Source organism: Pleurodeles waltl, chromosome 8 (assembly GCF_031143425.1).
Source record: "Pleurodeles waltl isolate 20211129_DDA chromosome 8, aPleWal1.hap1.20221129, whole genome shotgun sequence".
NCBI classification, from domain to species: domain Eukaryota; kingdom Metazoa; phylum Chordata; class Amphibia; order Caudata; family Salamandridae; genus Pleurodeles; species Pleurodeles waltl.
In genome coordinates this window covers 1,501,900,173-1,501,925,971 of record NC_090447.1, presented here as the reverse complement: position 1 = coordinate 1,501,925,971, position 25,799 = coordinate 1,501,900,173, and the positions used below count along the sequence as shown (strand labels likewise).

The following is a 25,799-nucleotide window of genomic DNA, read 5'->3' as shown; positions in this document are numbered from 1 at the left end:
GGGCGCTAGGCCTACCCACACAAGTGAGGTATCATTTTTATCGGGAGACTTGGGGGAACGCTGGGTGGAAGGAAATTTGTGGCTCCTTTCAGATTACAGAACTTTCTGTCACCGAAATGTGAGGAAAACTTGTTTTTTTAGCCACTTTTTGAGGTTTGCAAAGGATTCTGGGTAACAGAACCTGGTCAGAGCCCCACAAGTCACCCCATCTTGGATTCCCCTAGGTCTCTAGTTTTAAAAAATGCACAGGTTTGGTAGGTTTCCCTAGGTGCCGGCTGAGCTAGAGGCCAAAATCTACAGGTAGACACTTTGCAAAAATCACCTCTGTTTTCTTTCCAAAAATTGGATGTGTCCACGTTGCACTTTGGGGCGTTTCCTGTCGCAGGCGCTAGGCCTACCCACACAAGTGAGGTATCATTTTTATCGGGAGACTTGGGGGAACGCTGGGTGGAAGGAAATTTGTGGCTCCTCTCAGATTCCAGAACTTTCTGTCACCGAAATGTGAGGAAAACTTGTTTTTTTAGCCACTTTTTGAGGTTTGCAAAGGATTCTGGGTAACAGAACCTGGTCAGAGACCCACAAGTCACCCCATCTTGGATTCCCCTAGGTCTCTAGTTTTCAAAAATGCACAGGTTTGGTAGGTTTCTCTAGGTGCCGGCTGAGCTAGAGGCCAAAATCTACAGGTAGGCACTTCGCAAAAATCACCTCTGTTTTCTTTCAAAAAATTGGATGTGTCAACGTTGCGCTTTGGGGCATTTCCTGTCGCGGGCGCTAGGCCTACCCACACAAGTGAGGTATCATTTTTATCGGGAGACTTGGGGGAACGCTGGGTGGAAGGAAATTTGTGGCTCCTCTCAGATTACAGAACTTTCTGTCACCGAAATGTGAGGAAAACTTGTTTTTTTAGCCACTTTTTGAGGTTTGGAAAGGATTCTGGGTAACAGAACCTGGTCAGAGCCCCACAAGTCACCCCATCTTGGATTCCCCTAGGTCTCTAGTTTTAACAAAAGCACAGGTTTGGTAGGTTTCCGTAGGTGCCGGCTGTGCTAGAGGCCAAAATCTACAGGTAGGCACTTCGCAAAAATCACCTCTGTTTTCTTTCAAAGAATTGGATGTGGCCACGTTGCACTTTGGGGCGTTTCCTGTCGTGGGCGCTAGGCCTACCCACACAAGTGAGGTATCATTTTTATCGGGAGACTTGGGGGAACGCTGGGTGGAAGGAAATTTGTGGCTTCTCTCAGATTCCAGAACTTTCTGTCACCGAAATGTGAGGAAAACTTGTTTTTTTAGCCACTTTTTGAGGTTTGCAAAGGATTCTGGGTAACAGAACCTGGTCAGAGCCCCACAAGTCACCCCATCTTGGATTCCCATAAGTCTCTAGTTTTCAAAAATGCATAGGGTTGGTAGGTTTCCCTAGGTGCCGGCTGAGCTAGAGGCCAAAATCCACAGCTAGGCACTTTGCAAAAAACAGATCTGTACTCTGTCAAAAAATGTGATGTGTCCACGGTGTGTTTTGGGGCATTTCCTGTCGCGGGCGCAAGGCCTACCCACACAAGTGAGGTATCATTTTTATCTGGAGACTTGGGGGAACGCTGGGTGGAAGGAAATTTGTGGCTCATCTCAGATTCCAGAATTTTCTGTCACCGAAATGTGAGGAAAATGTGTTTTTTTATCCAAATTTGGAGGTTTGCAAAGGATTCTGGGTAACAGAACCTGGTCAGAGCCCCACAAGTCACACCATCTTGGATTCCCCTAGGTCTCTAGTTTTCAAAAATGCACAGGTTTGGTAGGTTTCCCTAGGTGCCAGCTGAGCTAGAGGCCACAGTCCACAGCTAGGCACTTTGCAAAAAACAGCTCTGTTTTCTGTCAAAAAAATGGGATGTGTCCACGTTTTGTTTTGGGGCATTTCCTGTTGCGGGCGCTAGGCCTACCCACACAAGTGAGGTATCATTTTTATCGGGAGACTTGGGGGAACATAGAATAGCAAAACAAGTGTTATTGCCCCTTATCTTTCTCTACATTTTTTCCTTCCAAATATAAGAGAGTGTGTAAAAAAGACGTCTACTGTATTTGAGAAATGCCCTGCAATTCACATGCTAGTATGGGCACCCCGGAATTCAGAGATGTGCAAATAACCACTGCTCCTCAAAACCTTATCTTGAGCCCATTTTGGAAATGCAAAGGTTTTCTTGATACCTATTTTTCACTCTTCATATTTCAGCAAATGAATTGCTGTATACCCAGTATAGAATGAAAACCAACTGCAGGGTGCAGCTCATTTATTGGCTCTGGGTACCTAGGGTTCTTGATGAACCTACAAGCCCTTTATATCCCCGCAACCAGAAGAGTCCAGCAGACAAAACGGTATATTGCTTTTGGAAATCTGACATCGCAGGAAAAAGTTACAGAGTAAAACATAAAGAAAAATGGCTGTTGTTTTCAGCTCAATTTCAATATTTTTTTATTTCAGCTGTTATTTTCTGTAGGAAAACCTTGTAGGATCTACACAAATGACCCCTTGCTGAATTCAGAATTTTGTCTAGTTTTCAGAAATGTTTAGCATTCCGGGATCCAGCATTGGTTTCACACCCATTCCTGTCACTAACTGGAAGGAGGCTGAAAGCACCAAAAATAGTAAAAATGGGGTATGTCCCAGTAAAATGCCAAATTTGTGTTGAAAAATGTGGTTTTCTGATTCAAGTCTGCCCGTTCCTGAAAGGTGGGAAGATAGTGATTTCAGCACCAGAAACCCTTTGTTGATGGCATTTCCAGGGAAAAAACCACAAGCCTTCTTTGGCAGCCCTTTTTTCCAATTTTTTGGGAAAAAACGAAATTTTCACTGTATTTTGGCTATTTTCTTGGTCTCCTCCAGGGGAAACCACAAACTCTGGGTACCATTAGAATCCCTAGGATGTTGGAAAAAAAGGACGCAAATTTGGCGTGGTTAGCTTATGTGGACAAAAAGTTATGAAGGCCTACCGCAAACTACCCCAAATAGCCAAAAAAGGGCTCAGCACTGGGGGGAAAAGGCCCAGCAGCTAAGGGGTTAACATGTCATACTTCCTTTAATAGATGACAAACCAAAGAATGTTCTCCAATGGGTCTTCCATCTAGTCTGAGATGTTCAGCTGAAATGGCCAATCTGTAATTGCATGATAGGCCTTTCCTTGAGAAGCTAGCAAGGCTACGAAATTAACTACCAGTGTTATATCTGCTGAATTGGGATCTGAATCCTTGTCCGTACACCAGCTACACCAGCTACACCAGGCCAACCACGCTGACATGTAGAGTTTAGAAGTGCCCAGGGCCCAGAACTGTTGAATGAGGTGGATAGCATCATTCGAAACCTTCCAGGAGACCAGAAAAAGACAGCCTTCTAAAATCATGCTGTGTTGAAGGTCTTGATGGTTGAGAAGTAAATTGGGAAAGGGAAAAATCCAAACTGGTATGTCCGAGGCTAGTTCTAATAGAGTAGGATACCCAATGTGAGCTTGCCAAAAGGGAGTGATTAGAACTAGTGATGAAGACTGTCTGCGGCCTGCACCAGTACTCGCTCAATCAATAGAAGGGGGGAAGAGTAGAGAAGAGTCTGCGGCCAGGTTTGGAGTAACATATCGGAGGCCAGAGATTGAGTTTATGGTCTCCAGCTGATAAATGAAGTTTGGTATTTAGTCGAGAGGCAAAAAGGTAATTGACATGTTGCCAAAGGTGGAAGAAAGATGACTGAACACCAAAGTATGTGGGCGCAAATCATTTGAGTCTTGAAGGTGTCTGGAATACCAATGCGCTATGACATTCAAGCTTCCTAGGAGATAAACTCCTCTGACCAAAAGGTTCAGTTGAAGGCAGTATTTCCAAAGATGTCTGGCATGATCTGCAAGGATTTCTGACCTTGTGCCCCCAAGGTGATTTATATATCTGACCGCTGTTAGGTTGTCAGAGCGTAAAAGAATGGTGCATTTTTCTTTGTCTTTTGTAAAGGTCTGGATGGCAAAGGACCCTGCAATAATCTCTAAACCATTGATATGAAAGAATGAATCCTGAGGAGACCATGTACCTCCAGTCGAGTATTGACTGCATCTTGCGCCCCAGTCTGTCTGACTTTCATCGAATTCTCAGTCAAGATCTGGGGTGGCAGAGAAAATCATTCTCCCGTTCCAGATGTCTAAGTGAGTAGGCCACCAAAGGAGTTCTTCCTTAGACTCTGGATCTAAAGAAGCGGGATCTAAATAAGCAAGACCTCTGTGGAGATGTCGGATGTTTAATAGTTGAAGTGCCCATTAGTGAAGCGGGCCTAGAAAAATTGCTTGAATCAAGGAAGCAAAAAGCCCCACAAGATGGGCCAAAGATCTGAGAGAAAACTGAATAAGAGTTAAGTAATGACAAATCTCCTTTTTATGAGAGCAACCTTGTGGTAAGGGAGTTGCAAAATAGACTAACTTTAGTCAATTTTAGTAAATAACTTTGCAATGGTTGAAATTAGTAAAAAACAAAAAAAAACAGAAAAACAACTATTAACAATAATGCCAAAATTGCATAAATCTTCCCTCAAAATAGAAGGAACGGATTAATAAAATGAAGAATTAAAGGTAAAAGAACCTTTAAGGGGCGCAGCTCTGAGGAGAAAGGGCGTGTAATCGGGGAGGAGTTATGTGGCAGAAAAAAGGACTGCCTAACGGGAGGAGCAAGGAAGAGAAGGACGTTACCTCAAAGCAGTTCAGCTAGAGGGTCCTCAATATATGGCAAAGAGTTGCGGATGGCGGCGGAGAAGAGGAGCACAGAGGCCGGAATGACTGACGGCAAAAAGTCAAAGCAGAGCATTACAAGAGAGCGCACACAGGACGAGGCTAGCGAAACCAGTAACAGGAAATACCAGCAACACGGTAAACTGAACATATATGTTGAATTAACTACAATATGAAGATGAAAAGTGAATATTATACTTATCTTGATTGTGAGCTGCAAGAATAGAGGAATTGTTGCTCTCTGTCAAGATAGTAATTGGGTTACTTGATGTCATATTGGTTATTTAATTGTGATGTCCCTGTAGTCCTTTTACCAGGATTTCTGGGAAATGTAGTTTTTCTCTTGCTTGTCTGCTGTTAAAAAGCAGGAAAAGACAGCAGAATCTGAGGTAACAGAACCTGGTCAGAGCCCCACAAGTCACCCCATCTTGGATTCCCCTAGGTCTCTAGTTTTCAAAAATGCACAGGTTTGGTAGGTTTCCCTAGGTGCCGGCTGAGCTAGAGGCTAAAATCTACAGGTAGGCACTTTGCAAAAATCACCTCTGTTTTCTTTCAAAAAATTGGATGTGTCCACGTTGCACTTTGGGGCGTTTCCTGTCGCGGGCGCTAGGCCTACCCACACAAGTGAGGTATCATTTTTATCGGGAGACTTGGGGGAACGCTGGGTGGAAGGAAATTTGTGGCTCCTCTCAGATTCCAGAACTTTCTGTCACCGAAATGTGAGGAAAACTTGTTTTTTTAGCCACTTTTTGAGGTTTGCAAAGGATTCTGGGTAACATAACCTGGTCAGAGCCCCACAAGTCACCCCATCTTGGATTCCCCTAGGTCTCTAGTTTTAACAAAAGCACAGGTTTGGTAGGTTTCCGTAGGTGCCGGCTGTGCTAGAGGCCAAAATCTACAGGTAGGCACTTCGCAAAAATCACCTCTGTTTTCTTTCAAAGAATTGGATGTGGCCACGTTGCACTTTGGGCGTTTCCTGTCGTGGGCGCTAGGCCTACCCACACAAGTGAGGTATCATTTTTATCGGGAGACTTGGGGGAACGCTGGGTGGAAGGAAATTTGTGGCTTCTCTCAGATTCCAGAACTTTCTGTCACCGAAATGTGAGGAAAACTTGTTTTTTTAGCCACTTTTTGAGGTTTGCAAAGGATTCTGGGTAACAGAACCTGGTCAGAGCCCCACAAGTCACCCCATCTTGGATTCCCATAAGTCTCTAGTTTTCAAAAATGCATAGGGTTGGTAGGTTTCCCTAGGTGCCGGCTGAGCTAGAGGCCAAAATCCACAGCTAGGCACTTTGCAAAAAACAGATCTGTACTCTGTCAAAAAATGTGATGTGTCCACGGTGTGTTTTGGGGCATTTCCTGTCGCGGGCGCAAGGCCTACCCACACAAGTGAGGTATCATTTTTATCTGGAGACTTGGGGGAACGCTGGGTGGAAGGAAATTTGTGGCTCATCTCAGATTCCAGAATTTTCTGTCACCGAAATGTGAGGAAAATGTGTTTTTTTATCCAAATTTGGAGGTTTGCAAAGGATTCTGGGTAACAGAACCTGGTCAGAGCCCCACAAGTCACACCATCTTGGATTCCCCTAGGTCTCTAGTTTTCAAAAATGCACAGGTTTGGTAGGTTTCCCTAGGTGCCAGCTGAGCTAGAGGCCACAGTCCACAGCTAGGCACTTTGCAAAAAACAGCTCTGTTTTCTGTCAAAAAAATGGGATGTGTCCACGTTTTGTTTTGGGGCATTTCCTGTTGCGGGCGCTAGGCCTACCCACACAAGTGAGGTATCATTTTTATCGGGAGACTTGGGGGAACATAGAATAGCAAAACAAGTGTTATTGCCCCTTATCTTTCTCTACATTTTTTCCTTCCAAATATAAGAGAGTGTGTAAAAAAGACGTCTACTGTATTTGAGAAATGCCCTGCAATTCACATGCTAGTATGGGCACCCCGGAATTCAGAGATGTGCAAATAACCACTGCTCCTCAAAACCTTATCTTGAGCCCATTTTGGAAATGCAAAGGTTTTCTTGATACCTATTTTTCACTCTTCATATTTCAGCAAATGAATTGCTGTATACCCAGTATAGAATGAAAACCAACTGCAGGGTGCAGCTCATTTATTGGCTCTGGGTACCTAGGGTTCTTGATGAACCTACAAGCCCTTTATATCCCCGCAACCAGAAGAGTCCAGCAGACAAAACGGTATATTGCTTTTGGAAATCTGACATCGCAGGAAAAAGTTACAGAGTAAAACATAAAGAAAAATGGCTGTTGTTTTCAGCTCAATTTCAATATTTTTTTATTTCAGCTGTTATTTTCTGTAGGAAAACCTTGTAGGATCTACACAAATGACCCCTTGCTGAATTCAGAATTTTGTCTAGTTTTCAGAAATGTTTAGCATTCCGGGATCCAGCATTGGTTTCACACCCATTCCTGTCACTAACTGGAAGGAGGCTGAAAGCACCAAAAATAGTAAAAATGGGGTATGTCCCAGTAAAATGCCAAATTTGTGTTGAAAAATGTGGTTTTCTGATTCAAGTCTGCCCGTTCCTGAAAGGTGGGAAGATAGTGATTTCAGCACCAGAAACCCTTTGTTGATGGCATTTCCAGGGAAAAAACCACAAGCCTTCTTTGGCAGCCCTTTTTTCCAATTTTTTGGGAAAAAACGAAATTTTCACTGTATTTTGGCTATTTTCTTGGTCTCCTCCAGGGGAAACCACAAACTCTGGGTACCATTAGAATCCCTAGGATGTTGGAAAAAAAGGACGCAAATTTGGCGTGGTTAGCTTATGTGGACAAAAAGTTATGAAGGCCTACCGCAAACTACCCCAAATAGCCAAAAAAGGGCTCAGCACTGGGGGGAAAAGGCCCAGCAGCTAAGGGGTTAACATGTCATACTTCCTTTAATAGATGACAAACCAAAGAATGTTCTCCAATGGGTCTTCCATCTAGTCTGAGATGTTCAGCTGAAATGGCCAATCTGTAATTGCATGATAGGCCTTTCCTTGAGAAGCTAGCAAGGCTACGAAATTAACTACCAGTGTTATATCTGCTGAATTGGGATCTGAATCCTTGTCCGTACACCAGCTACACCAGCTACACCAGGCCAACCACGCTGACATGTAGAGTTTAGAAGTGCCCAGGGCCCAGAACTGTTGAATGAGGTGGATAGCATCATTCGAAACCTTCCAGGAGACCAGAAAAAGACAGCCTTCTAAAATCATGCTGTGTTGAAGGTCTTGATGGTTGAGAAGTAAATTGGGAAAGGGAAAAATCCAAACTGGTATGTCCGAGGCTAGTTCTAATAGAGTAGGATACCCAATGTGAGCTTGCCAAAAGGGAGTGATTAGAACTAGTGATGAAGACTGTCTGCGGCCTGCACCAGTACTCGCTCAATCAATAGAAGGGGGGAAGAGTAGAGAAGAGTCTGCGGCCAGGTTTGGAGTAACATATCGGAGGCCAGAGATTGAGTTTATGGTCTCCAGCTGATAAATGAAGTTTGGTATTTAGTCGAGAGGCAAAAAGGTAATTGACATGTTGCCAAAGGTGGAAGAAAGATGACTGAACACCAAAGTATGTGGGCGCAAATCATTTGAGTCTTGAAGGTGTCTGGAATACCAATGCGCTATGACATTCAAGCTTCCTAGGAGATAAACTCCTCTGACCAAAAGGTTCAGTTGAAGGCAGTATTTCCAAAGATGTCTGGCATGATCTGCAAGGATTTCTGACCTTGTGCCCCCAAGGTGATTTATATATCTGACCGCTGTTAGGTTGTCAGAGCGTAAAAGAATGGTGCATTTTTCTTTGTCTTTTGTAAAGGTCTGGATGGCAAAGGACCCTGCAATAATCTCTAAACCATTGATATGAAAGAATGAATCCTGAGGAGACCATGTACCTCCAGTCGAGTATTGACTGCATCTTGCGCCCCAGTCTGTCTGACTTTCATCGAATTCTCAGTCAAGATCTGGGGTGGCAGAGAAAATCATTCTCCCGTTCCAGATGTCTAAGTGAGTAGGCCACCAAAGGAGTTCTTCCTTAGACTCTGGATCTAAAGAAGCGGGATCTAAATAAGCAAGACCTCTGTGGAGATGTCGGATGTTTAATAGTTGAAGTGCCCATTAGTGAAGCGGGCCTAGAAAAATTGCTTGAATCAAGGAAGCAAAAAGCCCCACAAGATGGGCCAAAGATCTGAGAGAAAACTGAATAAGAGTTAAGTAATGACAAATCTCCTTTTTATGAGAGCAACCTTGTGGTAAGGGAGTTGCAAAATAGACTAACTTTAGTCAATTTTAGTAAATAACTTTGCAATGGTTGAAATTAGTAAAAAACAAAAAAAAACAGAAAAACAACTATTAACAATAATGCCAAAATTGCATAAATCTTCCCTCAAAATAGAAGGAACGGATTAATAAAATGAAGAATTAAAGGTAAAAGAACCTTTAAGGGGCGCAGCTCTGAGGAGAAAGGGCGTGTAATCGGGGAGGAGTTATGTGGCAGAAAAAAGGACTGCCTAACGGGAGGAGCAAGGAAGAGAAGGACGTTACCTCAAAGCAGTTCAGCTAGAGGGTCCTCAATATATGGCAAAGAGTTGCGGATGGCGGCGGAGAAGAGGAGCACAGAGGCCGGAATGACTGACGGCAAAAAGTCAAAGCAGAGCATTACAAGAGAGCGCACACAGGACGAGGCTAGCGAAACCAGTAACAGGAAATACCAGCAACACGGTAAACTGAACATATATGTTGAATTAACTACAATATGAAGATGAAAAGTGAATATTATACTTATCTTGATTGTGAGCTGCAAGAATAGAGGAATTGTTGCTCTCTGTCAAGATAGTAATTGGGTTACTTGATGTCATATTGGTTATTTAATTGTGATGTCCCTGTAGTCCTTTTACCAGGATTTCTGGGAAATGTAGTTTTTCTCTTGCTTGTCTGCTGTTAAAAAGCAGGAAAAGACAGCAGAATCTGAGCCTCCAGTCCTGTAATAAAGTTTTAATGCTGACCTGTGACCCTGTGGTTGGCAGGGGCCCCTTGCTAGGGCAGAGAATGCCAGTGCTGTGTGATTTACACCCAATTAAAATACTGTGCAGCACAAAACACACACAAATGCCCTCTGTGCTACTTTTTTCATGCAGCGCTGTCACCAGAATCAGGGTCTAGTTGTCTATGAGATAACTGTATGGACAGTGTTAGACACCTACCTCTTTCCTGGAGCTGCTCTCCTCTGTGGCTGGCTCTGCAGCCGTCCTTGTGCTGTCAGCCTCACTGACTATCTCTGTGGTGACAGCAGGCTCTTGACACTTAGGGTCCTCCTCTGTTTCCTGTTTGTCTGTGTTTTTAGCAGCCACTCCTGCATGTGCCATGTCCTTTTTTGTTTCCTGTTCAGTGCATGGTTTCTGCATCTTTTCCTCTGACTCTTCCTTGTCTGCCTCAGCTTTATCAGTGTCCTTTTTCTCAGCCTTTTCTGGCACAGCAGTCTTGTTAGTGGGTATCTTGTCATCCGAAGTCTTCCGTACACCCCGGGGTCCCGCATGGTCTGATGGCTGAGGTGACATTCCCCTCTTCACATCAAACACCTCATCACTCTCCTCTGATTTTCCACCGTTCTGTTTTGGTGCAGCCATGGAACCAAAGTCTTCATCGCCCATGTCGGTCTGTGATTTTCTGAACTTTCTGCTTGGGGGTCGTCGTTTCAATGATCCCTTTGTCCTGAGCTGAAAGAGATCAACATCAGATTGAATATGTGAAACTGGTCAATACTAAGGCAGGACGTCTGAGGGGACAGTTACTACCCAACTTTATAATGCCCAACCACAATGCCACATAAGGAGAACACATGCACATTTACCTGGGACCTATCCCTAGCACTAGTACCTTATGCAGATTCGACTTTCTTGTCGTTAGCCTCATCATCAAACAGCCTTGTCTTTTCTCATGAACATTCTTTGGGCAAATGCTTGAATCAACTCAAAGTTAACCTGTTGCAAAACATGCCGACAACATGTCAGCATACTCTCCTATTCAAGGTTGTAAAATTATGGAGCATATGATGATAGCCAGACAAACAGAACAGTTTAAAAAGTAAACGTACAACAAGAAATCTTTCAGATGATACATTTATTTGCTTAACATGTTTTTGTGCTGCAAGCTTTCAAGATCACATATGTTCCTTCCTCTGGCACTTATAATACCAGCAAAGTAGAAACTTTGGGCCCTATTCACAAAGGTAAATTATAGCACAAAGGAGAATCTAGATCAAAGGATGAGAACTAGGTGCTCATTGAGGTAGTATGCCTTAGAAGTTTGGGAATGCTCACAAATATGTTTGTTCATTCCAAAACAGTTCTCCAACACGTTTCCACCCTGGAAATGATCAGAAATTTCCCGCAGCTAGTGGTTGGAGTAACTCTCCTTCCAAGATGGGAAGGGCAGTTGATCCACCCCCTTGATTTGCTGGAGGTATAGGGAAAGGCATTCACTACCAAAAACAAACAATGCCTGTTACGAACTCTCTCTTCTAAAGAAAGTGAAACTGTTTCTTCCAGAAAGTGACTTCAGAACTGCTGTTCACATCATACTTATCATCTGGATGGTGGTCGAACCCTACTCAATGGCCTCCCAAACTCCATACTTGCACACCTTAAATGCGTCCTACATGCTGCAGCACGTCTCATCCAGGGCCAGAAGAAATATGATTACATCATCCCTATCCCGATGGAACTCCATTGACTCCGCTTGGCAGCACGCATCATCTTCAAAACAAGCTGCATCATTTACAAATCCATCATGACCAGCATCCCTGCCTATTTTGCAGACAAACTCACCATCTCTGGTGATTCTCGCCACACTCGTAGCCAGGACAACATTAGACTGCAGACTAAGAAGTGTAAAAGTAACAAATAAAAAACTGGCGTTTTCATTTACGCATCCAAAATCTGGAATGACATCCCTGTATCCATAAGGAGTGCTCAAGCGTTCTCCAGTTTAGGAAATAGTTGAAGACTAGAGCCTTTAAAGAACACTACAACACAAGGCAGTACCAGTCCAATAACATGCTAAATTTCCCATCACTCGTTGACTGTATGCTTGCCTATGAACTTGTACAGTGCTTTGCTGCATTTCTTGCTAGGTTTGTGCTATACAAATACCACAAACATACATACAAGTCTCAGTCTTCCAGTGCCTTCCCTCACTTTGTAGGTCTACTTCAACACCAAGACGCCCTTTTGGAGGGGAAGCATACATTCAGTAAAATTTGAACACAATATGAAATACAACATCTTTTGACAAATAATAAACTTTACCATGGAAAAATAGTACAAAGTGACCTACCTTAATGTAGCCTCGCAGAGCGGCCCCTTCTGGTGGTTGCTCAAAACCCACGGGAACTGCATCTGAGTCGCTATATCGTGAGCGTTGATTGGGGCTGTCAGGTGTCAAAGGGGGGCTGTTAAATGGAGACGGCATGGCTTTAAATCCTGGGCTCTTTGGTGGTCGTCCTGGAGGTGGTGGAAACATCAAATTTCCCTGCAACAAAAGAGAAGCTGGTAACAGTAATTCATTCAAGGTGGACAAGCTCATGAATTTGGTAATCAACATCCACTATTGCCAAAGAAGGGCATACAGTATACACATAATCGGCTTCTAGTAGTGGCTTGTGATGAGTACAAGATTTTAACCCCTTCTGTGCTGGGGACGTAATGGTTATGTCCACCGGCACACTGCTCCTGTGTCGAGGACATAACCATTACATCATCGGCCTGGAGCTCAGAGGGAGCGCTAGCTCCGTGAGCTTCCCTCCCACCCCCCCAAGGCAGGGATGCCAACCCCCCCAGCCCCCCCAGTAACATCTGATGACATCAGCGTGGGATTGGGGGCTGACCTCATCAGAGGCCACATCCCCATAGCGCTGGAAGCATTTCTCTTCCGATCATATGATGGGGGACTGAGAGGCTTCAAAGGGAAGGAAAGGAATTTCCTTCCCTTTGAAGTCTCTCAGAGCAATTCAGAAGCCGGATCGTGAAGTGATCCGGCTTCTGAAATTCCCACTAGACACCAGGGATTTTTTTACCAAGGGAAATTGGCATAAGGGGAGAGACCCCTTGGGCCAGGGTCGCTCCGCAGGGGGGCAATTTTTTTCAAGGCCTTTTCTGCTCCCCTTGATTGTTGTGTGTGTATGTGTGTGTTTTCTGTAGGGGGCAGCCCCTTGGGTAAGGGTCGCTCCCCATGGGGGCACATTATTGTTGGCCATATCTGCCTCCCTTGGGGGCAGATTGGCCTATTTTTGGAAGGCCCATCTGCCCCCAAGGGGGGGGGGGGCAGAAAGTCCACTAGAGACCAGGAAAGATTTTGTTTCCAAAACAAGAGGGTGGGGGTATGGCCATACCCCCACCCCAAATAAATGGGGCCAAAGTTGTTCTTCCCACCAGTGGGCAGATGGGGCAATTACCCCTGATCCACACCCCGGGTGGGGTTCAAAAAGTCTACTCGATGCCAGTGAAAGAAACAAAAAATAGTGGGGTGGTGGCTACCAACCAGTATGGGCCTGGTTATGCCCCCACCCCAACTGAAGGGGGTAACAGTCTTTCAGCTCTCCCCCACACACTAAAACATCTTATCCCACTGCAAGCAAGACGACATTTGATTATCTGGGGTTTTTGTTTTACATTTGGGCCATGAGAGCTTGGCTAACTCTCAAAATCGTCCCACTTGGAATGGTGAGGGCTGCACTTTATGGACTTTGGGATGCTGCCATGTAGAAAAATCCACAAGACCTAGACACATCTGAAAACGAAACATCTGGGTGATTCCAGGGTGGTGTGTTTCACATGCACCCCGCACCATTTTCTTACCCACAATGCCCTGCAAACCTCCAACTTTGCTGGAAATCCACATTTTTGTGATTGAACCTTCCTGAATCTGCAGGAATCCACAAAATTCCTACCACCCAGCATTGTCTCATCTACACTGATAAAAATTCTGCTGCACTTGTCAGTCTAAACATTTTTTTTTTCAAACTGCCCTTTTGGACCCGCTTTGGTTCCCCCTCAATTTCGGCATGTTTTTGGCTCTTCTCTGTCCCAAGCACTTGGCCCACCTACACAAAAGAGGTATCATTGTTACTGGGAGAGTGAGGGGAATGTTGGGTGGTATGAAATTTGTCCCGGTGCGATGATCCCACACTGAAATGTGGGAAAAATGTGAACTGTTTAGCTAAATGTGAGGTTTGCAGAGGATTCTGGGTAAGAAAACATTGGGGGATCCACGCAAGTCACACCTCCCTGGACTCCCTCAGGTGTCTAGTTTTCAGAAATGTCTGGATTTGGTCGGTTTCCCTAGATGGCTGCTGAGCCCAGGACCAAAAACGCAGGTGCCCCCCTGCAAAAACAGGTAGCTTTGTATTTGATAATTTTGATGTGTCCAGATAGTGTTTTGGGGCATTTCCTTTCGCGGGCAGTAGGCCTACCCACAAAAGTGAGGTACCATTTTTATTGGGAAACTTGGGGGAATGCTGGGTGGAAGGAAATTTGTGGCTCCTCTCAGATTCCAGAACTTTCTGTCAGTGAAATGAGAGGAAAAAGTGTTTTTTTTGGCCAAATTGTGAGGTTTGCAAAGGATTCTGGGTAACAGAACCTGGTCAGAGCCCCACAAGTCACCCCATCTTGGATTCCCCTAGGTTTCTAGTTTTAAAAAATGCGCAGGTTTGCTAGGTTTCCCTAGGTGTCGGCTGAGCTAGAGGCCAAAATCCACAGCTAGACACTTTGCAAAAAACAGCTCTGTTTTCTTTGTGAAAATGTGATGTGTCCATGTTGTGTTTTGGGGCATTTCCTGTCATGGGCGCTAGGCCTACCCACACAGGTGAGGTACCATTTTTATCGGGAGACTTTAGGAAATGCTGGGTGGAAGGAAATTTGTGGCTCCTCTCAGATTCCAGAACTTTCTGTCACCGAAATGAGAGTAAAATGTGTTTTTTTGGCCAAATTTTAAGGTTTGCAAAGGATTCTGGGTAACAGAACCTGGTCAGAGCCCCACAAGTCACCCCATCTTGCATTCCTCTAGGTGCCTAGTTTTCAAAATTGTGCAGGTTTGCTAGGTTTCCCTAGGTGCCGGCTGAGCTAGAGGCCAAAATCCACAGCTAGGCACTTTGCAAAAAAAGCTCTGTTTTCTTTGTGAAAATGTGACGTGTCCACGTTGTGTTTTGGGGCATTTCCTGTCACGGGCGCTAGACCTACCCACACAAGTGAGGTACCATTTTTATCGGAAGACTTGGGGGAGTGCTAGGTGGAAGGAAATGTGTGGCTCCTCTCAGATTCCAGAACTTTCTGTCACACCAATGAGAGGAAAAAGTGTTTTTTTGGCCAAATTGTGAGGTTTGCAAAGGATTCTGGGTAACAGAACCTGGTCAGAGCCCCACAAGTCACCCCATCTTGGATTCCCCTAGGTGTCTAGTTTTAAAAAATGGACAAGTTTGCTAGGTTTGCTGAGCTAGAGGCCAAAATCCACAGCTAGGCACTTTGCAAAAAACAGCTCCGTTTTCTTTGTGAAAATGTGATGTTTCCACGTTGTGTTTTGGGGCATTTCCTGTCACGGGCGCTAGGCCTACCCACACAAGTGAGGTTCCATTTTTATCGGGAGACTTTAGGAAATGCTGGGTGGAAGGAAATTTGTGGCTCCTCTCAGATTCCCGAACTTTCTGTCACTTAAATGAGAGGAAAAAGTGTTTTTTTGGCCAAATTTGAGGTTTGCAAAGGATTCTGGGTAACAGAACCTGGTCAGGGCCCCACAAGTAACCCAATCTTGGATTCCCCTAGGTGCCTAGTTTTCGAAACTGCGCAGGTTTGCTAGGTTTCCCTAGGTGCTGGCTGAGCTAGAGGCCAAAATCTACAGCTAGGCACTTTGCAAAGAACATATCAGATGTCCATGTTGTGTTTCCTGTCGCGAGCATTAGGCCTACCCACGCAAGTGAGGTCCCATTTGTATCAGGAGACTTTGGGGAACACAGAATAGCAAAACAGGTGCTACTGCCCCTTGTCTTTCTCTACATGTATTCCTTCCAAATGTAAGACAGTGTTTAAAAAAGACATCTATTTGAGAAATGCCCTGTAATTCACATGCTAGTATGGGCACCCGGGAATTCAGAGATGTGCAAATAACCACTGCTTCTCAACACCTTATCTTGTGCCCATTTTGGAAATACAAAGGATTTCTTTATATCTATTTTTCACTTTTTATATTTCAGCAAATTAATTGCTGTATACCCGGTATAGAATGAAAACCCATTGCAAGGTGCAGCTCATTTACTGGCTCTGGGTACCTAGGGTTCTTGATGAACCTACAAGCCCTATATATATCCCCGCAACCAGAAGAGTCCAGCAGACGTAACGGTATATTACTATCAAAAATCTGACATCGCAGGAAAAAGTTACAGAGTAAAACGTGGAGAAAAATTGCTGTTTTTTTACCTCAATTTCAATATTCTTTTATTTTAGCTGTTATTTTCTGTATGAAACACTTGTAGGATCTACACAAATGACCCCTTCCTGAATTCAGAATATTGTCTACTTTTCAGAAATGCTTAGTTTTCTGGGATCCAGCATTGGTTTCTCACCCATTTCTGTCCCTAACTGGAAGAACAAAAACTAGTAAAAATGGTGTATGTCCCAGTAAAATGTCAAAATTGCGTTGAAAAATGGGGTTTTCTAATTCAAGTGTGCCTGTTCCTGAAATCTGGGAAGATGGTGATTTTAATACCGCAAACCCTTTGTTGATGCCATTTTCAGGGAAAAAAAACACAAGCCTTCTTATGCAGCCCTTTTTTCCCATTTTTATTTTTAAAACGAAATTTTTACTGTATTTTGGCTAATTTCTTGGCCTCCTTTCAGGGGAACCCACAAAGTCTGGGTACCTCTAGAATCCCTAGGATGTTGGAAAAAAAGGACGCAAATTTGGCGTGGGTAACTTATGTGAACAAAGAGTTATGAGGGCCTAAGCGCGAACTGCCCCAAATAGCCAAAAAAAGGCTTGGCACAGGAGGGGAAAAGGCCTGGCAGCGAAGGGGTTAATCTGGAACTTCACAAAGATTTTTAAACTTCCTTGTGAACTTCACTAATTGTGATGAATGATGGGGAGACAGCTCTGACATCAGATTTAATTTTGCAGGTCCTGATTATTTCCCTCCTACTTATGCCATGAGAAAAGAAAAGTGGAGATGCAAAATATGGCTGACAAGCGCCCTAGAACCAATAGTACTATTCTATGTTTTTAAAATGTTGCAGTGGGTGCACTTGCTAAGGAAATTTCCTGTGAAGAGGAACAGTTGTCACTATCGCGTCAGGCTACTGTCTTAAATACAGAAGAAGGGGTTTGCTTAACAACAGTATCCAGAGCTACCCCAGATATTATCGTTCAGGAACCTCCAAACACTAGAAGTCACCCAGGCACACAGGCTGAGCAGGATGTACAAAATATGGTCACCCCCTTTAAGACACAAGCTCAGGGTACTACACAAAAACAGTCTGGAGGCGGTGGGCGTGAGTGCAAAGGGCACCCCCCCTCAAAATCCACAAGTTGGGATCAAAACCACCAGGAAGCCTAAAAGGGGGCAATCGGCTGCTGTACCAGAGACTTGTCTATCACAGGACCTTTTTGTTCACTTGGGAACAAAAATCTCTTCCACTTTCGAGAATTTTAGTCTGAATTGTAATCAAAGATTTCACTAAACTGGAGGAAAGAGTGGGATCTCTGGAGAGGAAGATTGTAGGGTTCCTTTGGCAAAACCATAAGCAAAATATCTGTCTTGCCACATACCCACTCTGCTCAGAATCTTTCTCTTACTAAAGTTGGTCATAATGGTTCCTCAACACTTAGGTGTGCCCTAAGAAATGCAACAATGGTAATTCAAGCAACACAGGTAGCATCACACACAGCTATATCGACTGCGTACCTGCACCACAGTTGGGGCCATATGTACGAACACATTTTCCCATTGACACAGAATGGGAAAAACCCTTTGATACATCTGGCCCTTGGTTCCCTCAGTTTTGGAGAGGGGTACAAAGCCTCCAGTAGGGGAAGTGCTTTCGGCAGGCACTAGCGTTACAGATATAGAGCCTAGGAGCCAAACGTGTGCTATGCAGGTTTTATCTGGGCTCCCGCAGGGTCCCACACCCTCTGTTGTCTCCATCCATCTCCCGCTGGTTTGCACTCCACACGTTTTGGTTCTAGCCAATGTTCTGCCGCTAATGCAGTCTGACCAAGAAACCTTCCAACAACTTAAGGATAAATGTATTCACTGACTTCCGGAGAGGGTCCCCATCAGTGTCAGACAGCTATTATTTGAGGAAATTACAATGGTCCGTAGAGTGGGGTTTATTGGTAGTGGTCCTAAAACATCTGCAAGCAAATGCATAGTTGTCAATTTCTGTAATCCTCTGAGGGCAGGTCGTTTTTGAATAGCTTTTGGCCCATTCCGACTACCTCCAGTAGATTCCCAGTGCTGCAACTGGAATTCTTTTACAAGCCTGTGTATCTAGGGTTGAATCGGCGGGCGGGCCGTGGTCAAGGGAATTGTGTGGTGCCTGTTCATAATCATGTTTCGAGAAAGGGTCCCAATCTAGTCTTGATTTATCGACATTAATTGTTGAGTGGGCTCAATGATCAAGCCTGACTGGGGCTGGAAATTGTATCAAGGGCCCTAAAAAGCATGGCAGCTTCATTCAGGGAGCTTAAGGCGTTAGGCTGGAACATTGCAGGGATGCATGGAAGATTTGGTGCCCCTGCTTTGGACCAAGATGCTTATCTCTTACTATATTTGCTTAGAGGAAACGTGGAATACGCTAGGGAAGCTTCACTTAGATGGATATGCCACTTTCACTATCAATGCGCTGCCATCCTCTAGTGCTGGGGTTCCCAACCTGTGGTCCAGGGACCCCTTGGGGTCCACGAAGCCTCCTTAGGGGGTCCGTGACCGCTTAAAAAATTTAATAATATGAACAGCTTTCAGCAATGACTCATTGGTGGGGGTTCCCGGATTCCAATAATGGTTCAGTGGGGGTCCCCGGGTTCCAGTACTGATAAAGTGGGGGTCCACAGAAGTCAAAAGGTTGGGAACCACTGCTCTAGTGGGGGCCTAGTTACTTTTATCAAATTGAACCTGGCCTGTAAAATGGAAGTGGTTGCAAACAATTCCCCTCGTAACCCTAGGGTTCTCCTCTCATTTGTCAATAATTTTAGAGTTCTTTGTATTGATGAATACAATGCTATTTATGGGAAGGAATCCAATAATATGATGGTGACCCTTGGAAAGCTTTCATACCCCAAGTCCTCTTAATTATACTGCACTGATAATATCTGGAGATTTTAATCTGCACCCCTGTGAAGATGGTTATTTCTAAGCTTTGACCGGCCAGGAGAGAGAGAAATGAGCAAGTTCACCTTAAACATACATGACTGGGGAATGTGATGAATGATCATACTTTAGATTTCAACCTGGTCAACCTCTTGAGCTTAACAGCAGTACATTTAGGAAGCAGTGACCAACATTCAAAGGTTTTGGTACTGGATCTTATATTGATTACAGATATGTCTCTGCTGTCCTTTATTCCTCCCTGAATAGTTTCTCAGTGGACTGGAATATTTTTAGTGACCACAGCCCTCTCTCTGCCAGCTTTTTTGGGACAAGAAACAGATGGATATGTACTCCCTTTTGAAAACCCCAGATAACCTGAAAGATCAGGGACAGAGATTAAAATGGGACAAGGGTATTCCCGAGGCCTTTAACGCCCAGCTGGCTTCTTCCTGTCAAGCCGAACTTCAGATCTGTTTGGACGAAGAGACCTCCCAGGACAGCGTTTGAAGGGCTTTTGATACGCTATGTGTCCATATTAATTCTGCTCTCACTAAATCAAGGTTGTTTGGAACTCCTGCCCCCTGTAGGTGGTTTGATCAGGATTGCACAAAGGCGCATACGGCGCTTCTAGCCTAGCCGTCTTAAAAAAAACACCTAGAGACGCAGCAAGGAGAAAAAGCATAGAACCATATACAGAGCGGCATTAAAAAATAAGCTCAAACTTAAAAAAGAATTGTGGGAGACCCGTTTGACGGCTAGTGCCATGAAGGACAGCACCATGTTGTGGAGGGTTATAAATCATCCTTTTTTTATTTTTTTAAAGAGGATCTTCCGACCCAGATCTATATGATGATGGGAATTGTGAGCCATTTATCCCATTCATACATGAGGAAGATTTAACTGAGGTTTCATTGGGAGGAAGTCAGAAATGCACTCCTATCCCTTCCTTGAGGTAAGGCGCTGGGCGTCAATGATGCCCCAGAGGACTTGTTTAAGTCCCTGCTGGATCTACAGGCACCAGACCTTACTCTTCACATGAATGCTGCTATTAGCAGCTCCTTGCTTGAGGCATGGCCTCACTGTGATAGTGCCAGTGCTTAAGAAGGGAGACAGGAAAGACCCCACATGTTACAGACCTACTGAAAAATGTTTGGGCGCGTCATACTAGAGAGACTAACTCAATGGGCGGACAAGCACATCTTGTCCGACCTCTAGGCTGGGTTTAGATCTGGCAGGGGCACGGTGGAGCAGACTCTTAATCTACATATTTTAATAACCAAGGGCCAGATGTACCAAAGGATTTAACCCATTCTGCGTCTATGGGAAAATGCTTTAGTACATATGGCCCCAAATCCGCTAGGACTAAAAAGGGCTCGATGCATCTTGGCTTCGTGGACCTCAGTTCTGCCTTTGATAAGGTTAATAGCGACACACTCTGGGTAGAGCTGGGGTCCATGGGGTTGAATCAGCGCTGGTCACCTTTTTAGGGGTTCTCCACTATGGCATGATGGTTTCTTTCAAATTTGGGAGTATCGTGTAACTAAGCACTTTAACTTAAAGAGGTCCATGGGGCTCAGACAGCTCAGACCTGCTTTTTTATAGTTACAGCTTCTAACTACCTCAAAAATCTGTTTTAATGTGTCCTGGTGCCTGTCTGGGGTTCTTAGTTCAAAATATTGGGCCTAGTTTAGCTCATTCCCCTGTTTTAGGCATTAATTATGTTATTTTCCTCTCAATCTGTCTATAAATGTCATCACATTTTTATCGGAAGCTTCTGATATTGCTCTGTACTTATCAGTCGTGCTTTTTTAATATGTTCACGATGTAATGTTACTGTTTACGTATACTTTATGATGGAATGCTACTGCTTTTGTATACTTATATGATTTCCTATGAAATCGAATAAAGTTATATGATGAAGATGATGAACTATTGATGCTGGAAAGTACGGAACCCGTTGCACACAGTAACGGAGAGCTTACTAGACCCCGATGACCTCGTCCACTACTGGCCCATCACTCACCTACTCTTAATAGGCAAGATAATTGAAAAAGCAGTCTATGCGCAACTCAGGTTCACGTACCATCTCCTGCATGACTGTCAATCCACCTCCTCGTGTCTCTCAAGCCAACACTAGTCCACTCACATAGACTTATCCAGATCACAGGTACTGTAAATCACCTGCAGAGCCCTTGTCTATCTTGTCCCTCTACACAGAACCCCTTCAGACTCTGCTCAAAACAGCATCAAAATATATCAAAAGTGTCCATCAATCTACACATTCAACATGTCAAACACTGTCTCCACCTTATGCAAACTGCTTTTCTAGCACCTACCTGAAACTTGACGCTACAAAAATGAATTCCTCACATTCACCAATGATAAGCAACAACTAGTCCTAACCTGGCTCTACAACAAAGCCCTGGATAGGCTTAAGGCCAAGCTTTTGGCCAATGCCAAGTCATCAGACTTACCCTTTTCACCAACATTGCTCTCAAGCAACACATTGCCAAAAAAACTAAGAATGCTTGTTACCAACTCTCTCTTCTAAAGACATTTAAATCATTCCACCAAGGAAGCAAATTCAGAACTGAAGTTCAAGGTCTGGTACGTGCTCTCCTTAAAGGTGTAACTTCCTTGCTCTGCAGTCTTCCAGATTCCACACTTCCCCGACTCAAGGGAACTCACACAGGCTGCAGCATCCCTCATCAAGGGCCTAATGAAATATGACCAGATCACCCCCACCCTAAAGGAAAGCAATTGACTTGTCTTAGCAGCTCACACCAGCTTCAAAGTCAGATGCAAACCATCATGACCAGCACCACCCCCTTCTGGCTAACCAGTGCTCCATCTCTGGTGACTCTCAGCACACCCATGGCAAGGACATCTTCGAGCTGGAGATGAAGATGTGCAAGAAATAAGTAAACAAGCCAACAGGCATTCTCCAGCTACACAGCCAACATTTGGATAAACATCCATGTATCCATCTGGACAGCCCCTACCATTGCAAAACAGAAAATAGTCCACTTTCTCTCTGAGAACCCAGCATCCCCGCCTAGATTCTCTCTGATTCTACCTCTGCCTTTGACCATGTATGGTGCTCCGATGCCTTTTTGAGAGGATTAAAAAAGTGTACTAGCAGCCACTGTTGCCAGCTACCCTTAAATGGCTTCCCTGCACCAGTTTTCTCTCCCATGATCTACATCACCGATAAGTGTCACATATCCTATTTTTACTTACAGGCTAATGTAGCAAATAACTGGGGGCACAATTCCATGTATTTCTCTGTTTTTTTATCATCAGTGTTTCAATTTCAATTTCTTTTTTTTACAACGTCAAAATCTCACTCTCTTGTGAGTGCTTAAAACTATAAATCACATATTCCGCTTTTTTCAATTAACAACTTCAACAAATGTGTTCCTATTTATATCTTACACCAGAATGGTCTTTTCACGATAATTCTGTTTGGCAGACGTGTGTAGAGGTGTCCAGTATGTCTTCTGCACTACACTTACAACCATGGCTTGCTAAATGTAGTTCACAAAACTAAAAGTATTTAGAATATGCACGTGTAAAAGCAAAAACATCTGTTACTCAAGTACTGCAGCCTTGCATAATGTACTTGCAATGTACTTGTGAGTGGGCTGTGACAAGTGTGACAAGGTGGGATTTCTGTCTCGTTTGACGATGACAAAGGGAGAACATCTGAGAAATGAAGCATTCAGTTTCACTTTGCTTCTTATGTAATCAGAACCTTTGCCACTTCCGTAAGCTACTTGAAAACGTGTCTAATGACCAGAGGGACAGAATGTGCGTACTCTGTACATGTTTAGATGGTAATACACAACACTCATACCACCGGAAGATAGCCTGAAATACTGTAAGAATATTTATGCACAGATGGTCAAACAACAAATGCAAGTCATCATGCAAACAACACACGCCCCTGAAGAACTACTGAAATAATCTGTTAACACATACAAGTTGGGATACACACCACACAAGTTTGTGATGAAATAATTGAATATAGCCATTTAGCCTGCTGCAAGAGTGCTATACCGGACCTTGAAACCAAGTTATAGGTCCAAGCAGCAGGCGAGGGCCTCTAACGAGGGACAGAGCTTGCAACAACCGGTATTGCCTGAAGTAGAATGGCTATAAAGCTATTAGAACATCCCACCCACTAAAGGTTGAAGTTCTGAATTAAAAAGGGAGAAACAGAAACAGCAAAAATGATAAAAGGAGAAACAGAAACAGCAAATATTAAAAAGGGAGAAATATAAAGGCAAATATTGAAATGTTGGAGCAGGAGGCATATATGAGCCATGATAAGGCGCGAGCCACTTCATTGTCTTCAATGCAGCGCTCAACATGGCAGTCTTCTAATAATCTGTTCATTTCTTACATAGCACAGATGCCCACACAACACATGCATGTCATGCTGCACAATACACAGACACTTGAAGAAATATCTGAATAATCTGTCAGTATCGTACACAGTACAGATGACCACACATCACGCCCATAACATATATTCTGAAATGATTTACAGCACATATCCCTCAATTTAATGTCACTCAATTTACTGCTGACTGTTAATATATTGAGGATGCCACTGTTGTTATAACAGTTATAAACAGACTGTTTTATTGGGATGGTGGGTTTGTACTCGTGTTTGAGTAGCTAGAGGGCATGAGTTGAAGGCGGAGTTTTGTTCTACAGACTTCAGGTTCCTATGTTATTAACGTGGAATATATAATGATAATTACATTCACAGAAGTCATAAAACGCCCCAGCATCCCCCCGTGTTTATACCGCTTCCAATTTATTGGCCAATCCTGAATTTTAGAGCACATCTGAAAAGCATCAAACTGAAATATTACTGAAAGTAGAAAACAATACCCAGAAGTGCTAATTATTATATCTAAATAACTATTACAATAAGTTTTGATGCAAGATTCTGTAGTCCCACACTCGAAGAATGATGCGGTACCTTTAAACGGGCGGATTTCCTGTTGAATACATGCAATATTAAAACTGTCCACGAGATGGCGAACTTAAACCAGAATTCAATATTCTGATACGCCTGTTAAATAAAAGTGCTCACCAGGAACACAACATATGTAGATTATCTGTGAAATTGTGCCCTTCAGACCGGGGCATCCTGAATACGTTGCTATCTGATTTCTTTTTAAAGTGATAGGGCACATTAAGACTAGATGAGCTTCCTCAAAGTCTGCCCGCTGCAAAGAGGACCATATTCATTACATATCCGTTTCCTGTCGACAGGGTCTCATCGGACACCTGCAGGAAACAATGTTGCTCTTTGCAGCTCCTATGATCTGGACTCGGACTTTCTTATCACAGTTGAATGTCAGAGCTATTCTGAACGCGGGGCTGAGGCCTGGCTAAAAATACACCACGACCAGGCGAGCTCTTCCTGTACAAGGATTGTTCTCTACTTTGGAGGTTATATAGCAGAAGCCTCTCGTTTTGTTTTCTCGTCCTATTATCAGTGCTTAATTTGTGCTTGCTGTTTCCGGTGCTGAGCACCGTCACTTATTTTTGAGGGCCTGCGCTTAGTTTTCTGCCTCAAGCATTTACTGCGAGCAAAAGACATATGGGAAAGACGGAGGAAGAGAAAAAAAGAAAAGCGTCACAATAGGAGAAAGCCAAAAGCTGTAACAGTGAGCTGAAGGGGCAGAGAGTGGCTTTAAATGGTTTGAAGAGGACCGAGATGGCTTCAGAATTACGCCGTCTCCAGTGCTTTAAATGGGCCGGTACTCTCCGGTACTGAGTACCGGCACTTTTTTATTTTGAGAGGGAGAGTACCGGCATATCTCAAGAAAAACGTAATACTTTTAATTGGAGAGTACCGGCACTTCTCAGAAACAAGTCGGTACTCGGGTATAGAGTAGCTGCACTTCTATTTTTCCATTTAAAGCACTGGCCGTCTCAGTATTCCGTGTTCGCACATTTAATTTCAGCAGCCACATGTTTAAGAGGAGGGCTTTGGGCACCGGAACCTTTTTATTTGCAAATTAAGCACTGCCTATTATGCATGTCCTGTCTCCTCGCAGACACCGTTAAACAACTATAAACACAAAAATATCGGTTACAGGGGGGAGGGGAGACAAGAGTAAATGTTGGCTGAGAAAAAAATAAGTAACATTCTGGAAAAAAGCAAACACTCATAGAGAATGCAGGATTAAGTAAAGCATGTGAAATGTAAGCAGGAACAACATGGTTACATTAACGCTTTTACACTTCTAATATGCTGGCTGAAAAAAACCTGCAACATTTAGGGTCAGATGTAGGAAGGCTTTTGCGCCTCGCAAACGGCAAAAAACGCCATTTGCGAGGTGCAAAAGCCCTTATGCGATGCAGAAACACATTTTGCGAGTCGGTACCGACTCGCAAAATGTGTTTCCGACTCGCAAATAGGAAGGGGTGTTCCCTTCCTATTTGCGATTCGCACCGCGATGTAGAGTTGATTTGTGACCGCGAAAGCGGTCGCAAATCAACTCGCAGTTACCATCCACTTGAAGTGGATGGTAACTCATTCGCAAACGGGAAGGGGTCCCCATGGGACCCCTTTGTGAATGCTCGCAAAATTATTTTTTCAGAGCAGGCAGTGGTCTTATGGACCACTGCCTGCTCTGAAAAAACCGAAACAAAAAGGTTTCGGTATTTTTTCTATTTGCAGTTC

The 25,799-nt window shown here is 43.9% G+C and overlaps 1 protein-coding gene across 1 annotated transcript in view; it reads right to left on the bottom strand.

The window, feature by feature from the left end:
* RCSD1 (RCSD domain containing 1) overlaps nucleotides 1-25,799 on the bottom strand; it is a 190,635-nt gene that overhangs the window by 21,674 nt on the left and 143,162 nt on the right. The window contains exons 5-6 of the mRNA XM_069202763.1: nucleotides 12,076-12,270; nucleotides 9,945-10,457 (exon numbers count right to left, since the gene is read on the bottom strand). Coding sequence (XP_069058864.1) covers nucleotides 9,945-10,457; nucleotides 12,076-12,270 — 708 coding nt within the window. The remainder of the gene's footprint in view (nucleotides 1-9,944; nucleotides 10,458-12,075; nucleotides 12,271-25,799) is intronic.